We start from the raw sequence: 18,214 nt of genomic DNA, 5'->3' as shown, positions 1-18,214 counted from the left end.
ATAAAGGACTTATCTGTCTAGCCTTTGCAAAGTTTTTTTTTTTTTTTAATTTCTTTCTTTGTCATCCAGGTCTCCTTAGGAAACACTTGGTTGTTCCATCTACATAGTATCTTATGTAATGGAGAAACCTTAGGCACATTACTGGTTTTAACCTGTTACTTTCCCATGATGCCTGGTCTTTACACTCATTCGAATGGAGGGAAGGAAAAGCCTTGAGTTTTAGCTTAGAGCTCTCTTCCTTCCTGCTTTCTCCAGGGGTAAAAATCAGTGGCCACATCCTTCCAAATTTGGGGGTATAGGGCATGCTAGCCCTTAGGGTGACCTGTCTAACCACCCGTGAATTGCCCACACAGGTAGGCAGTTTCTGAGGCCAGATTTTGAATCTAGGCTCTCCCATATCTAGGTCTGGCTCTCAAACCACTGATCTGTCAAACTAGCCCAGCTATGCAAGGTGAGGTCAGAATCTAGGAGCCCAATGGGAGCTCCTCAAAGCCAGGAGTGTAGAAGTTCCCCCCTCCCCAGGGTTATTTAAGAATTGGCTTGGAGGCTAGGTAGAGGTGAGGGTGGATAGTTTGGAAAAGACCCAGGGTCTCCTGATTGCTGTGCATCCAAACTGCACTATTGCTATAAAAAGACTCTTCACCAAGTTGTATTTCTATAGATCCCCATAGAGAAAGTGTGAGAGCAATACACAGGGGGATTACCCACAGTCTGGTCTGGGATCAGAGCCAGGGTCCAGATTCAGATCTAAGATGAAAAATAGCTTCCTACAGGGAAAGGGATAGGGGCACTGCATATGGGATTTCTGTGTCCTTCAGGTTGAGGGGAGGTGCAGGGAGTGTTAAAATTAATTGTGGGTTGGTCTTTGAAATATAGTAATTAGGTGGTTACCAGAGATTTAATTTCTAAATCCCAAAATGAAATAGTAAAGTAAATGGAATTTATGGAAGTTTATTTACAATATTTACAATAGAAGGAAGATATTAAGAAAAGAGGGAGAGAGAGAGAAAACTCTGGGTTCTTCTGATACCAGTTAGAATAACTAAGCCCCAGCAAGGGGAAGAGAGTCTTAAGAAGATGGGCCTCATCTGGAGGCTTCATACTTTCAGAAAGATGGGGTCACTAAGTCAGCTTGTCACTCACCAATGGTGACAGTCTAAAAGAAGTTTGAGTGTCTGCCTTCCAGTCGCTCCTTTGTCCTTCACTTCAGGCCCAGGTGACATTCTTATCTTAAGTGTTTTTTTCCTCTATTGAAAGACCTTGTCTCTCTTGTGTCAACTCCTCTAAATTTTCATGTCTACCAATCACAGCAAGTACCAATAACTACTTTTCCTTATATATGTACACTTGAGTAGAATCACTTATAATTCTGTTTACATTGACATTCATAAAATGTTTCATTTATCTTTTTATCTCACTTATATTTCTAAACATTACAAAGGATCTACTTATGTACAAAATATATAGCTGAATCTCTTTTTTGTCTCTCTCCTCATTCTGTCACAGTCTGTCTCTTCCTCTCTACATTTCTGTTCTCTTTCTGTGTCTCTCTTGCTCCTTTACATTCACAATTTACCTTTTTTGTTCCTTTACAAAATTTGGGGATAAATTCATGTGTTGCTTGGAAAGTAGGAGGAATTATACTTTAATGCATTTAAGGTGCATATTGAGATTTCTCATCACTTAAATAATAGTATGATCAACATCAGTTGCAGTGTAAAAAAAGAAGGTGAAAATTTTAGGAATATTTGTTATATTTTAAAATAGCATCTCTTGACGGGGTCATATTTAATACATTTTCAGTGCAATAAAAAATAGCCAGTTATGTATTTTTGTAGTAACTGTGGAATGAAAGAAAAGAAAAACAAAATCCATCTACTTAACTAATTGCTTCATGACTTGATTTACTTAGGAAGTAGTTTTCTTAGTGCAGCAATGACATCTTTGTTTCTCAGGCTGTATATTAGAGGGTTAAACATTGGGGTCACTGTGGTGTAGAAAAGAGCAAACACTTTTACTGATCCTGCTGATTGTCTGGATTTGGGCCGTAAATACACAATACTTCCAGACCCATAGAATAATCCAACCACCATGAGGTGAGAAGAACAAGTGGAGAAGGCTTTAGATCTCCCTGAGATTGAAGGAAGCCTCAGAATGTTGGTAATTATTGTTATATAGGATATGAGTATCAACAGGAAAGGTGTTATGACAAATATCAGTGCAGCGACATGGACATAAATCTCTATTTCATATGTGTCTTCACAGGCCAACTCTATTAATGGGGGTGCATCACAGAAAACATGATTAAGTTTTTTAGATCCACAAAAGTTCAGATTGAAAATACGATAAGTCTCATCTATCATTACTGGAACCCCAATCACCCATGAAACCACAACCAGTTGGACACAGACCTTGTGATTCATGATAAGAGGATAAAGGAGTGGCTTACAAATGGCCACATAACGATCATAAGCCATCACAGCCAGAAGCAAGCATTCTGCTGCTCCCAGAATATAAAGGAAGCAAGTTTGTACAGCACAGGCTAGGAATGAAATGGTTCCTTTGTGGGTCCAGAGATCTGCCAACATTCTGGGGAAAGTGACTGATGTGTAACAGATTTCCAAGAAGGAAAAGTTCCCAAGAAAAAAGTACATGGGGGTTTGGAGAGATGGATCAATCTTGGTTATGACAATTAGCAGACCATTTCCAATCAGTATACACAGGTAAATGACTAAGAAAACGCCAAAGAGAAATCCTTGCATGTTGGGAAGATCAGAAAATCCTAGGAGAATGAATTCCACCACAACTGTGAAATTGTCCTCTGACATTGTGTCATTTTTTTGCCTGTGGAAACAATGAATTCAGAACCAGTCAATTACTGTTCTTGTTTGGTACTCAGTTTCCCTTTCAGCAAAAAAGGTCTTACATTTTATGATCTGAAAAATTTCTCCTGCATTTGTTATTTTAAGTTGAATCACCCTTCCAGCATTCCACATTATATTTTATTCTGTAAACTTTTGATTAATAAGTATTTCCTCTCTGCTAAGAACTGTATTAAAGTATTATGCATATATTTCTTGGATATATGGATGGAAATATAGAGATATGGAGTGATTTTGTAAAACTCGTAAAATTATCCTTCATCCTATCAATTCCAATAGAAACACCATTTGACAATCTTCCTCATATTTCACTTTTCTGGGATAATTTATAGATGACAAAAATTATAGAATTCATTCAAGACTTGAGAGAGGGGAGGAAAAGATATTGTGAATTGTCTTGAATAAGACTTTCTTTATGGTTTTCTTCTTTTCAGCCTCCCTATTTTTACTGATGATATTGTTTTCATTGTTTTTTTTTAATCTAGAAAATACACACACACACACACACACACACACACACCATGTTCAGGACTTATGGGAATCCTACCTTTCTTTTAAGGGCCCTATTATTTCCTCATTCTTCTGTATTGAATTTCCTGGCTATATTTAGTCCATCTACATTGCCATCCACTTCTTGCTTTAATGACCATATAATTTGTTCAACATGATACATTTTTTAATTAGCAAAAGCTCTCTTCTTGACCAGCCTGTTTTTCCATATTCTGTACCATCTACGAGGTTCTAAGTACCTTCGGGGAAAATGTCATTTCTTATTCAATTTGACTTCCTTGAACAACACATAGCATCTGCCCAATAGATATGATAGGTGAAAAATATGACTTAAGGTATATGTGTTAACAGCAAATATTTTCCAAAATAACTTATGCTTAAAATTTCTATACTTAGAGATTCATTCAGTGGTGGTAAAATTCATCCCATTTAAATATCTTTTCATTCATTAAATTATATTATTCTTTTATATATTAGTGTAGGCTCTTGATTAGTTTATTTCCACTGTAATATCCACTCTATATCTGCTTGCTGGAGAAATGAAACAGATAAGATGATACATGATATTATTTCATATATTTAAAATTGACAATGAACTACAACACAGCTCAGGCAAAACTATTTTTTGTAAATATATTGGGCCTTTGTCTATTTTTAAGCTTCCCAGGGACAATATCTGGGGGATACTGGTACATTTAATGTTTTTCAATTTTTTAAATAACTTCATGTAAATTCTATCTAGAACATGGCCAATATTCATTATATTACTAATAATATCAAGAACAATTGGGTTATGCTTTAGAATTTCTTCTAAGTGAAGTTATATAATCTGTTTCAAAATGGCACCATAGGTTTGATATAATAACTATTCATATAATAGCTTATCATACATTTTCACCAGGAATCAAAGTTGAGCATAAATGTAGTAGAAAACTTCTGTCTACTTCTCTACCATAAAAATAGAGATGATGTTTGTTTTTCTTCAGTATTTCATTATTCCCGATATTTTAAATGATCTTTGGAAATAGTGTATGTCATTAATTAATAAATTCTTAATACTTTTTGGAAGCTCAAACATATATATATATATGCATATATATATATATTCATTTGTGGCTTCTTGCTTTAAATTATCAATGCCAGTAAGCTCATCAATTTACAGCTCCACATATTTGGTTTCAACTATTTATTTGCAATGTTCCTACTTTGGTCAAAGACAACTCTTCACGGTAAAGAAAAAAGAAAAAAATTGGAAATTTCAGACATCTTCCAATTATCAAAAATCATCTCTAAGTATTTTGATTACTTCTTATAGATCAAATATGACCTTTCTGGCTATAAATTTCATATATAGATGTGGATTTATTTATATAAATATGTTTGCATGTACATACATATTTACACACATATACATATAATACATAATATGTACATATTACACTAGGTAACTATATTGGTTTCAAGGATATTCATTGAATTGAATTGAAGTCAAGAGTGATACTGTGAAGTAGGAAACTAAATTAGTAACTGAAAAATTCCTATATAGTCACCAAAGGAACTAGAGCCCCATCCTATTTCTTTTATTTTTTCCAATTAGAAACATGATCCTCTGACCAAGTTCTAAATTATCAGGAATGTCAAATACTTACTATAAACAAATATCTAAATAGAGATATGAAATGAATAATTACTTAAGCAAAAATGCTCATCTTTGAGTGGGTTACATTAATGTAATTAATTAAAAATAAAATTTAATACCTTTATTTTAAAGGTGATGCAGACACTTAATTGACTTGCCAATATTCAAATATTTATCAATAATTGTACATAAGCTTTAAACTTAGAATCTCCTGAACCTGAGAATGGCATTCCTAAGACTACCTCATTTAACATTTTTTTCATAAAGTTGATAGAGTTTATAAAACACAGAATGAATAATTTTAATTTTATTAAATTTTAAAAATACATATAGATATGTAGTACTATGAGAATTTTCAAAACTATCCACTGGGAAAGATATGTATGTCTTACAAAAGTGTTATTTTCAAATAGACACATATACATAAGCTTGACAAAAATAAAGAATATTAATATCTCTTCACAAATAGTTTTGTCAAATTATATAAATAGAAGAATCAGTAATCATTACAATGAGACTAATATAAATAAAAATAAACAATAAAAATTTCTAAAGTTAAAAATTTAGAAATAAAAAATAACCTATCTTCAATGATTCAATTTTAAAAACAAAACCTGTAGTGATAGAAAACATAATATTTTAGAAAATAATTTGGAATTGTAGAAATAGAGTCATTATTCACTTTTCACACTTTAGGAGATCAGTGACAGAATGAAGGATTACAGATACATGGAAATAATCAAATCACCTGTAGCTAAAAAGAAAAAAAAAGAAACTAATTAATCAACAGCAAATAACAAAAACATATTTATCATAGGAATTTGATGAAATGTTTTATAATAGAATCAAAGTCTGAGAAAGAAAAGAGCTTTGAAAAGATTTTTAATATAATAGTGACATTAAGCAAAGAAAGGAAAACTAGGATGCAAATATCCACAATATCAAGGAAATCATAAATTTAAAAAAAGGGTAACAGGAAGTTGGTCTCTGAATAATTATTCTCAAATCCTTGGTTTTCAAGAACAGATTACAAAGCCTGCTTTCCTCTTCTGATCAGTGAGGGTTGAGGGTAGTGCAGGTGTGAAATGTTACATTAATTATTATGTATGTTAGCTCTGATGTTTGCCTTTGTTTACTTTTTCATTGTTAAAAGAGAAGATAAGTGGATGGAGAGTTCTGAGAAATGACTGGATTAAAAGTGATGCATCTATAAAAGAAGCTACATTCAATTCTTTATTTGTCCAACAGCTAGTGAAGTTCCCCTATTTCCCCACACACACCTTGGCTGGCAGGGAGATCAAGGGTTATTTTGTAAAAGAATCTTTTCTTTCCCTAGTCAGTCTTTTCTAAATCTCCATCCCTGAGTAGGTTCAATATTTTCAATGTCATTATAAAGATCACAAGTTAGTTATACTTCAGATCCTATTCAGGTAAAAGAAACTAAAAGGAAGATGTAACAAAAGAGTTTGTACTTACCTTTCTTAAATGGAATTAAGTCATATTAGTCAGCTCCTTTCTTAAATAATGAATGAAAATAATAGACACATAAGAAGTTACTTGTACTCCTTATGTATATTATTGCAACAGCACTTAAGTAACAGATATTCTGATTTTTCAGAGAAGGAAACTGAGATTAAGCTATTTTAAGTGTGGGGGTTTTTTTTGGCCAAAATTCCCCATCTAGTAGGTGCCAAAGTGAGGATTTGAACATAAAGCTCTGGAGAATGCCTGAAAGCTAAACACACTTTCTATGACACTATGATTCTTCTCCCTTAAGCACTACAATTTATCAAATGGCACCAACTGACTAAGGAAAAGGATCCAGTCTCCCATGTAAAAATATGTACCATTAAATGAAATCACTTAGGAGTACTCCTTTGTGGTAGAAATAATTGCTGCCCTCCCAGCTCTCTGGGGATAGGTCCTCCACGTGCCATAACTCACTTTTTAATGAGGAAGATCTTCTGGTTCAAAGAACAATCAAATAAACAACTCTTAATAGAAGCAGGTTAGAATAGGAAAATTTCTGACCTTTGAATCAAGGAACTATATTTAAGTGGCAGATCCAGTGTTACTTAAATATCTAATTACCGAAAAGTCAGTTTTCTGCCCCTGTTATTAGTTTCCTCATCTGTACAATAGAAACAATGCTCCATAGTGTTATAGAGAGAGAGAAAAAAAAACAATTAGCAAGGACTGGGATGTTTTTTGCCATTATCATGATTGAAAGATTTGATCACACATTCTCTTCAAATAGAGGAGAAGAATAGCCACTAATATTTTGGACCAAACAATCTCCTCTTTAGCATCTCAATGCTAATGAAATAGTTGGCATAATAAATGGAGATCTTAGGTGCACACTCATGCACTTACAGTGTGCAGTGGCAGAGGGGAAGTGCTAGGACCATAAGATTACAATCAAGAGAAATCATCTTGATTCTCATTTCTATTCTTAATTTTGTAATTTTAAGCAACTTATATATTTTCTCCATTCCCTGAATTACTTACAAGGAGAAGGTCAGGGTAGAGGATCTCCACAATTCTCCACCAAGGATAGAGGAAGATACTTGTCAAGGCACCTGGATGGGAAAGGCAATGCCAGGTAATCAAGATGAAGAATGTCCAAGTTTTCCCATATGGCCTCCCATTGTGTCCTCTGACCTTACTATTTGCCCTATAACTGCATTTTCTAATCCCTGTAATCTGGCCAAGTGATGTACACTAAGGTCTCCTGGATCTTGTCACCTACTCTTCTATTGTGAAGTACAAAAAAATCATGAACCATCTCCCTTTTCTATTAATATCCTTATTTCTCATTCATTTATTCACCTATCCAGTGATGTCTTCATGTATTCATTCATTTCCAAATATAAAACTTTTGATTCTAAAAATAGGGCAAACTGGTTTACAGAATGATTTAGAGTTTAACTATTCTGGGTCTATTGTGGGACTATCTCTTACATGAAGCTATACACCATTGCTCTAGGCCTGGAAAAGTCCTCTTAAACCTGTGAAGAATTCAATGAAGAGAAACATATTTATCCTGTAGATAGGAGCTGAGGTGAATCATTGGAGTTCAATTGTAGGAATAAGAAGACCCATGTTAAAATTATATCTCATATAGTTTTAAGCTGCATTACCTTGGGTAAGCCCTTAACCCCATTTTCTTCAGTTTCCTCTTTTGTTCAATGAGAAGAAAACATTAAGAGTTTCCAGAGTCATTGCCAAGAAACTTCCAAATGGATCCCACATTTTCAGAAATTTCTAATATGACTGAAAAATATTTTGTAAATAATACATGCATTTTCAGAATTTTTTAGAATTGATGTCTAAAAATTAAATTAAGTGAAGTATTTGGACATACATCATTGAATATCTGAAGATCCCCTTTCTCCACTCATGCAAATCATAGTGCCTTTAGGGAATCATTCATACCTTGAATATTCACTTGATTAGTTGGGTGAATCAGGAATATGTAAAAGTTAAGATTAATTCTCAATAATAATATTTTTTCAGAGATGTATCAATGATCATTAGAAATCAAGGAATAAAGAAGATACAAAACAAAGACCATGTGCCCATGGCTGGTTAGCCATTTTTACATTCCCACTCACTGCCATCAATGTTGATTCTACATCAGAGAAAGGGAGCCTCCAAAGCTCACACGTTTTATCCTCTGTCTACAGGAAGTATGTAATAACAGGACATTAGTGGACTCCTGGGATGTGTAGTTCTTTTTTAAGGAAACAGATTTTCAATCATACATTATCCTTTGAGAACTGCAGAAGATGAGTCTCTACAGAGGGTATTGTAAATATACCAACTTTGAAATTGCAATAATTTGAGGATAAGAAGAAAAGAGAACAAAACCAATGATTGCAAGGTACATTGACAAAAAGCCAATTGGGGGCAGCCCCTTTTTGGCATAAGGGTATACATTTAAATTAAATATTCAATCAACCTTGAGTTCAATCAAACACACCCAAAGTTCTTTCTGTATGTTCTTGATGTAGCTAGTGGTCTGTGGAGGCATCTTCATGGTGCCTTCTGAGAAGAGTTCATTCTCTTGATTTGGAGAGGTAACATGTTTCTTAACCTAAAATTGGAATCAAAAAGAATTTAAAATTTGCAATTAAAAATAATAATAAAGAAATATAAGAACGGTTGCAGAAAATGTAACAAAAATTTTAATGTTACATGAATATACATTTTAAAAATTAAAATATAGGTACTAATTTAGAAAAAGTTAGGAGATGGTGTGCTTGGAGAGACTCTAATGGAACTGAATGGGGCCTAAGAGAGGAAGATGCAAGAGGTGCACTTAGCCAATAATAAATGGGAAGAGGAAAGTGTGTGCCCACAATGAGGTGAACTGAAGTAATGACAAAATTAGGGAATTGGGATCCTTTGGTTAAAAAAAAAATAAGTCATTTATTCTTCACTTGAAATTCCTCATATGGATTATACAGTCTGAATTTTGAAAGTTGCTAAAAAAAAAGAAAATTCATTCCAATGTATCAGTATAATATCATATCCCTAATAATTACATACTAGAATAGTAAAGATTAAAACTTACTTTAGTACTTTATTCAATACTCACAATTTTAGATCATATGTTACACACTATGAGAAAACATTAATTCATTGACTTAACAGAAAGTTTTATTATGTGCTAGGTATTCTCATAAGTGAAGTGAAAAGAAAGGAATAATCCCAATCTTTAAGAAGTTTTCTAGACTAGTCAGTAATTTACAGATTCATTGATATGTGCAATGGACTTAAACACTTATCTTTCTAGTATCTGGGAGGTTGGGAAAGCCCTACTGGTAATCAGGCTATTTGAAATGAGTTATTAAGTAAGGTAGGGATTCTATGAGGCTGGTGGGAAAAAGGTGAGTACATTAGGCCTGAGGAATTTTCTACTACTTGAATGTTCTAATAAAAGGCAAATAAAAGGCTAAGAATCTACCTATCCCTCCCATCAATCACTTCACATGGAATTATTAAATTTTAACTATTTAACAGGCACTTTAGAAATCATGGTCTTTAAAGAGCTTGCATTATTTTGTGAGCAACTTAATGAATGCAACTATCATAAATTAGTTCTATATAAATACACAAATTTAATATATTCAAATGTATTCATCCACATACCTGTGCATTTAAATATATGATAGCTTATAATATATAAGAACATGTGCATACAATGCATATGGTAAAATTATATATGCATATATTCATATATACTACTCAATAACACATATATCATGAAAATGCAAGTTGTCACATTTATGTGTAAAGTTTTTGGGAAAAATGAGTGGAATTTGACTTCGTATTACTAGAAATTAGAAAGCACAGAATTTTTTATCAATTAATTAATCCTTTTTTGAAATATGTAGAGATATTCATACTTTTATTCAATTTATGTATGCATTTATCTGTGCATTTTAAAATATGTCAGTATATGTCTGTATTTGTACATGTACACAAACACAATTTATTTTTTTTTAAAGCCAATGAAGGGATGCGGAAATTCTTTATTCAGAAGATGTTCCTTAAATGTAATCTTGAAGGAAACCTAGGGTTTTAGATAAAGAAAATGAGAAGGCATGGGAGAAATCCCATGCTAAGTCTTATTGAGGGGAAATGGTGTCATACATACAGAATGGAAGTACGAAGTAGCCAATTATTCTTTGACTGAAATGGAAATATGAAGAATTCAAGTAGCAAATAAAAATTTCCTTTAAGATGTTACATTTGATTCTAGAGTGAATAAATGCATACTAGTGTTTATTGAGGTAGTAAGTGGGATGATTATGACTGTGTTCTTGGAAAATCAGTTCCTTAGCTGGGTAAAGAATGGATTAAGGAGTTATTTGAATCATGAATATGAAATGGGAGACCTATGAAATGATCAAAGAGAGAGGAGATCCGAACTTGAGTCAAGATAAAATTTTATAGCCAAATTCAAGAACTATCAGACCAAAGAAAAGATATTACAACTTGCCAAGAAGAAGTCATTCCGATACCATAGAACCACAGTGAGGATAAGGCAGTATCTGGCTGCATCCACACTGAAGCACCGAAAGGCATGGAATATGATATTCCAGAAAGCAAGGGAACTAGGTCTTTAACCAAGAATCAACTACCCAGCTAAACTGACTATATTTTTACAGGGGAAAGTATGGTCATTCAACAAAATAGAAGAATTCAAAGAATTTCCAAAGAAAAGACCAGACCTGAAAAGAAAATTTGACATCCAAGCACAGAACTGAAGAGAATCATCAAAAGGTAATTGAAAAAGAGGGAAAAAAGAAAAACAAAGCAAAACAAAAAAAATTAAGAGACTCACTAAGCAAAAATGATATGTATCCCTATAAGAAAAGAGGTCATTTGTAACTCTTAAAAACTGTTGTTATCACCTGGGCAGCTAGAAGAAATAAGCATAGATGGAAGAGTGATAAATTGTATAAAATGAAAGGACAAGATATAAATAGGTATATAGATATATACATGCATAAATACATATACATGTGTGTTTATATATATATTTGCATATATATATATATACAACTAGAGCTATAAAAGAGATTAATATTTAATGAAATGGGAAAAGAAAAAAATAGGGGTAAATTCATGTCACAAAGAAGTTCATGGCTGGAGGGGAGAGAACATCATTATAATGGAAGGGTGAAGAGGTTGGAGAATGGAAATACTCAACTCTTACATGCTTTGAAAGTGACCTAAAGAGGGAAGAACAATCCAATGAAGGATATCCAGGGAAATCATGAAAAAAAAAATGCTAAGGAAGGATGACTTGCAGTCCCAGATCTCAAACTATACTATAAAGCAGTGGTTATCAAATCAATTTGGTACTGGCTAAGAGACAGCAAAGACGATCAGTGGAATAAACTTGGGGTAAATGACCTCAGCAAGACAGTCTATGATAAACCAATAGTTCCCAGTTTTGGTAGCAAAACCCACTCTTTTGATAAAAAACTGCTGGGGAAAATGGAAGACAGTATGGGAGATATTTGGATCAACATCTCACACTCTACACCAAGATAAATTCAGAATGGTTAAATGAACTGAATATAAAAAAGGAAACTATATGCAAATTAGGTGAACATGGAATAGTATAGATCTTTGGAAAGGAAAGACTTTAAAACCAAGAAAGAGCTAGAAAAAAAACTACAAAATATAAAATCAATTTTATTACATCAAATTGAAAAGGTTTTGTACAAAAAAAAAACAAAACAAAACTAATGCATCCAAAATTAGAAGGGAAGCAACAAATTGGGAAACAATCTTCATTACAAAAACCTCTGATAAAGGTCTAATTATTCAAATTTATTTATTTTTTTATATTCTCATGTTCATTCATTTTATTAACTATACTTTTCACATTTATGTACATATCTGAGACCTTGGTAGGATTTTTTTTACTTTCTTCTTGTAAACTTTCTCCCATGAATTACTGTTCCTCTCTACTGATAATCTTCTTTGTATGATGTACCCATGAGGCATATGATTTGGCAAACAGGTCTTGATGGCATTTTTCCTCTATCACTTTTAGATTAAAGTCACATTGATCAGATTTATAAGGTTACAGAATTTTTTTTTTATCATAAGGTCATAGTCACAGTTGGAAAGGACCACAGAGGCTCTCAAGTCCAAACCTCGTATTTTGCAAAGGCAGAAATTGAGACACAGAGAGAATAAGTGACTTAGGTCAGGTCACAAAGAAAATATGTGGCAGAGCTTAGATTTGAATTCAGGTCTCATGCCTCCAGACCCAGTGTTTTTCCCACTCTATTTTTTAACATTATTTTATTTGGTCATTTCCAAACATTATTCATTGGAAACAAAAATCATTTCCTTTTCCTCCCCCCCACCACCACCTCTCCCATAGCTGACATGTGATTCCACTGGGTATCACATGTGTTCTTGACTTGAAACCATTTCCGTGTTGTTGGTATTTGCACTAGAGTGTTCATTTCCCCTCCTCCCTTGTAGTCAAGCAGTTGCTTTTCTTTGGTGTTTTTACTCTCACAGTTTATCCTCTGCCTGTGGATAGTGTTTTTTAGATCCCTGCAGATTGTTCAGGGACATTGCATTGTCCCTAATGGAGAAGTCCATTACCTTTGATTGTACCACAGTGTATCAGTCTCTGTGTATAATGATTTCTTTGTTCTGCTCCTTTCGCTCTGCATCACTTCCTGGAGGTTGTTGAAATGATGTAGCAAGTATAGTGGTAAGCTAAGTGTGGGGATTTTAAATGGACTAATCAACCATGGGCATGTGGTTTTTATTTTGTAACTTCTTTATTCCTTGATTCTAATAATCCTTAATAAACCTCATATTATATAATATTTTTAGAGATATAATTAATTTTTACAGTTACCAAGACCCATAGGAAACCCTCCCCTCTCAAAGTTAATACTTTAACTTCTGTAAAAGGCATGTATTTATATGTCCCATCCATTGCAATGTGGAGATGAAGAATATAATAGTGAAAATCACTAATGATGTCTTCTCCATTATAATTTTTATAAATGTGGAGGTGTGGAATACAATAGTGCTGTTGCACTTCACTCTGTCACTCATATACTTATGACTAAATGGACCTTTAGCTTTTGTTAAACACAAGTCAAAGGTAGGCAAATTATTGCAAGGTTGTGGTGCTACTAGATATCTGAAAATCACTTCTGAAGACCCATTACAACCAATTGAGATTTTCAGCTCATTAAATTCTGCAAGCGTTACTGACACAGATTTTAACCAGTCCGATAGATTCTATCCATAATCATCTATGTGACAATTAACAAAGGAAAAAAAGAGCAAAAGATCTTATAGACAACATGAGATCACATTGTATTGTTAGCTGTGGTAACATACCTATGGCTTTGTCATGGAAAAAGTTTGTCCAACTAGTGTAATGGACTTTTGCAATGATATTTTCTCCAGTCTAGTCATAGGAGGAGGGTACAAAGAAAGACAATGTAAGAGAACATATAGCTATTAGGAAATTCACAGTAACTGAAAGTGACATAGTATAATGGAAAGTTATAGAGTAGATTAATAAGTGAAGTTAAAAAATTAAATTTTAAAACCAATAATCAGCAAATGCAATATATTTATGATAGGATACATTTACTCAGTGTCAATACAAAGTACGCATGTGAGCAATGAATCCAAGAGTCCTTTTTTTTCAATTTTGATTAATTATGGAGTTGTTAACAGTACTTGAAATGAACCTTCCCAAGCAGGGTGAGTTCCTCCAGGGTCTTGCAATTTAACCTGTAAATCCTGTGTATATGTAGCAATAGAAATGTTGTCCCCCCACCATCACCCAAGTAATGATGTGTATATATGAGAAAAAAAATGCTTAGCCTATATGGGTGGATGCCCAAAAACATCTCAAATGGTGAGATGTGTATATCTCCCCTGGAGGGGAGAACCTCAGATCATTTCAAGTACTTCTCAGGATTCAATTTTCTAATCATATTTTTAAGATCGCTATTCATTCTCTCTACTTGGCCTGAGGTCTGGGCATGATAGGGTACATGGAACTGCAGAGTGATACTCAAACAAAAATAAATCTGAGACAAAAAAGAATCAGTAAAATGGGTTTCCCTTCCTGAATCAATTCATGCTGGCAAGTTAAAGCAAAGCTCAATCTCCCTTAAGAGAACCTTAGCAACAAAAGCTACAGTGGTCAGAAAAAATTTTAATATTCAGATTTAGGCATGGCAATGAAGTAAATTTGTAAATGTTTAAAAGGTGTATAAGGCAGAGGATGCCCAAGAAAAGCTTTGTCAAGAGAAGCATGTATTTTTGCAAATGGATGAGCATATTTGGTGATAAAAACTTCTAGTCAAAAGGGGTTTCCTTCAAATGACACCCATACCCCATTGTTCTTTTTTGCTATAAATTTTTCTTTTATTTTACACTTCCTGTTCATTATAAGAAAGAGTTAAATTTATGCCATTACTAGGTGTTAAAGTTAAAATCAATTCATGTCCTTTTAAAACAGTGACCTTTACCAGAGTATCTGCCTGGTAGTTTCAGCCTCCATTTGAATTGTCTGTGATAATTTCTGTTCCCTCTGTTGCCTGGGTTGCAATGGAGTGGGTTTTAGAGTGAGTTGTTTGGATTGTAATGGAGTAGTGTGGGAAAAGGTGGGGGGGATGATCAGAAAGGGTGGCACTGATCAGGGGGTGGGAAGCCTAGGTGAAAGGATATAGGGTGGGGCAAGGAGGAGGGGTGGAGAGAAGTGTGTTGGGAGGGGATCAAGGTTGGGGGCTGGGAGGAGAGGAATGAAGAGAAGGAGAGGAGAAGAGAGGAGAGACTAAGTGGGAGTGTGACTGGAGGTAGGAAGGAGAGAGGAATAAATAATAGGACCGGTGGGGTTGAGAGGAAGAGATATAGTAGGATGGGTGATGTTGGTCAGTAGAAGGAGGGTGAGGAAAGAAAAGGTGAATAGAGGGAGGAGAAGGATGATTCTAGTAGGAATAGGGAACATGGGTGAGTACCAGGTAGCAGGGAGGAAAATTGGAAGTAAGGGTGATCAGAGGAGTGGGGAATGGGTGAGTTATGACAGGGAGAGGGGCTGAAGGGGTAGCAGGATAAACTTCTTCCCATTCCAGGTGTGAGTATTAAAGGGTGTTTTTATTACTAGATCTAATCAAGGTTTTAGGAGGAGATACTGAAGGAGTTAAGCCAAAATGGTCTGGAACCCAAGAAAGAAAGGCTTCCTCAATGGAGGACAATTAAGGACTGGATGTGGCCAATGTACCCACAGTAGCCATCTTTATATCTATTTTTATATCTATTATAATCTTTGGAATCTTTGTCACTAATGGCCATTTTAAATCATTTAAGACCTTGGAGTCAAAGGAACCATACTTTGACCAGATAAAGGACTTATCCATCTAGCCTTTGCAAAGTTTTTGTTTTTGTTTTTTAATTTCTTTCTTTGTCATCCAAGTCTCCTTAGGAAACACTTGGTTGTTCCATCTACATAGTATCTTATGTAATGGAGAAACCTTAGGCACATTACTGGTTTTAACCTGTTACTTTCCCATGATGCCTGGTCTTTACACTCATTCGAATGGAGGGAAGGAAAAGCCTTGAGTTTTAGCTTAGAGCTCTCTTCCTTCCTGCTTTCTCCAGGGGTAAAATTCAGTGGCCACATCCTTCCAAGTTTGGGGGTATAGGGCATGCTAGCCTTTAGGGTGAGCTATTTATAACCACCTGTGAATTGCCTACAAAAGTGGGCAGTTTCTGAGGCCAGATTTTGAATCTAGGCTCTCCCATCTCTAGGTCTGGCTCTCAAACCACTGATCTGCCAAACTAGCCCAGCCGTGCTAGGTGGGGTCAGTATCTAGAAGACGCATGGGAGATCCTCACAGCCAGGAGAGTAGAAGTTCCCCCCTCCCAAGAGTTAGTTAAGAATCAGCTTGGAAGCTAGGCAGAGGTGAGGGTGAACAGTTTGGAAAGACTCCAAGTTCTCCTGCTTGCTGTATATCCAAACTGCACTGTTGTTATAAAAACCCTCTCTTCTTCAAGTTGTATTTCTTAGATCCCCATAGGGAGAAAGGGTGAGAGCACTGCACAGGGGATTACCCACAGTCTGGTCTGGGATCAGAGCCAGGGCCCAGATTCAGATCTAAGATGGAAAATAGCTTCCCATAGGGAAAGGGATAGGGACACTGCATATGGGATTTCTGTGTCCTTCAGGTTGAGGGGAGGTGCAGGGAGTGTTAAAATTAATTGTGGGTTGGACTTTGAAATATAGTAATTAGGAGGTTACCAGAGATTTAATTTCTAAATCCCAAAATGAAATAGTAAAGAAAATGGAATTCATGGTAGTTTATTTACAATATTTACAATAGAAGGAAGAAATTAAGAAAAGAGGGAGAGAGAGAAAAAACTCTGGCTTCTTCTGATACCACTTAGAATCTCAAAGCCCCAGCCAAGGGGAAGAGAGTCTTAAGAAGATGGGCCTCTTCTTGTAAAATTGAGATTTGAACTCTGGACTTCAATCCCCACAAATCCTTGCTCCACTTCCCCAAAATGCTTTGTAATCTCATGGAATTCTGAGGTGGGCAAGATCGAGAAGGTATTTAAGCTGATTGCAAAGGCTTTTGAGGGCTCTTTTCTCTCTCTTTTGGACTTCCATTTTGGAGCAGATGTGGCTCCTTGTTACAAGGGAATCACTTTAAAAGACTGATATATATTAATTTAAGGTCGCCAAGGAATTCAGCTATGTAATTCCTAAATGAAAACTCAAGTCAGCAGTAAATCTTTTATGGAGTTTAATTACAATAGGAGTAAGAAAGGAATTAGAGATAGAGAGAGAGAAAAAGGGAGAGAAGGGAATAGGGCTTAAATACCCCTTCTGTTTAGGCTGGGCCAAAAGGTCCAAGCCCTTAGATAGCTGGGGCAAAGAAAAGAGATCAGTCCCTATTACTCACGTGACCAAAATGGAGAAACAGTCTCAGAGGCCCCCACCTTCAGCTTCCTTCAGAGCAAGCTTCTCAGAGCACACCGCAACCACTCTGGCCAACTCCTCCACCCCTTCGAGTCTTCAGACCCCCCTGATCTTTAAGGAAACCATCCAAGTTGCCTCCCCTCAGTTCTCACATCTACCAATCACTGTCCATCAATTTCCCTGTGCCAATGGAGGCTCTAGCTTAACCCAGGACCGCCCAGAGGCTTTGCACATGTCTGTTGAAGGTCATATTTTCAAATGATTAAATCTTTGCTCCTTTGCTACAGCCCTTTCTAAGTCCTGTTAACCTGAGTAGGGTAGAGATTGGAATAATTAAATTTTGATCTAGGCTGCAGCCCTTACTCAATCCTGTTAGGACTGAATAGGGTGGAGATTGATTCCAAGTATCTCCATTGTATCAATTCTAAAATCAATCATGACTCAAAGAAATTCCTGTTCTATGCTTAAGCATAGGTCAAAGTCCTTTCCATTGTTCAGCAAAAGGTTTCTGTCCTAAAGTAATCTGAAGAAGGGAAGAGAAGGAACCTCCCATGCCAATGGGGTTCCCATTCCAATAGACTATCAGTAAGAAATTTTCCATGTATGAAATATCCCAATGGTGAAATTTCCAACATTTATAAGTCTAAGTAATTTTGAGGTTTACATCCTTCCATAATGTAGGTGAGG

At 35.1% G+C, this 18,214-nt stretch overlaps 1 protein-coding gene across 1 annotated transcript; it reads right to left on the bottom strand.

Moving 5' to 3' along the window:
• Nucleotides 1–1,816: 1,816 nt before the first annotated feature.
• Nucleotides 1,817–2,828, bottom strand: LOC100022674 (olfactory receptor 10AG1-like). Its single transcript, XM_001374414.3, has one exon. The coding sequence runs from the start codon at nt 2,826–2,828 to the stop codon at nt 1,905–1,907; it is 924 nt and encodes a 307-aa protein (XP_001374451.3). The 3' UTR covers nt 1,817–1,904.
• Between the last annotated feature and the right edge of the window lie 15,386 nt (nt 2,829–18,214).

Source organism: Monodelphis domestica, chromosome 6 (genome assembly GCF_027887165.1).
Source record: "Monodelphis domestica isolate mMonDom1 chromosome 6, mMonDom1.pri, whole genome shotgun sequence".
In the NCBI taxonomy this organism is placed as follows: Eukaryota; Metazoa; Chordata; class Mammalia; order Didelphimorphia; family Didelphidae; genus Monodelphis; species Monodelphis domestica.
This window is presented reverse-complemented; position numbering and strand designations above follow the sequence as displayed.

Excerpts from the sequence above, each read along its gene's own strand:
- LOC100022674 (XM_001374414.3), bottom strand. The coding sequence starts at position 2,828 with ATGTCAGAGGACAATTTCACAGTTGTGGTGGAATTCATTCTCCTAGGA.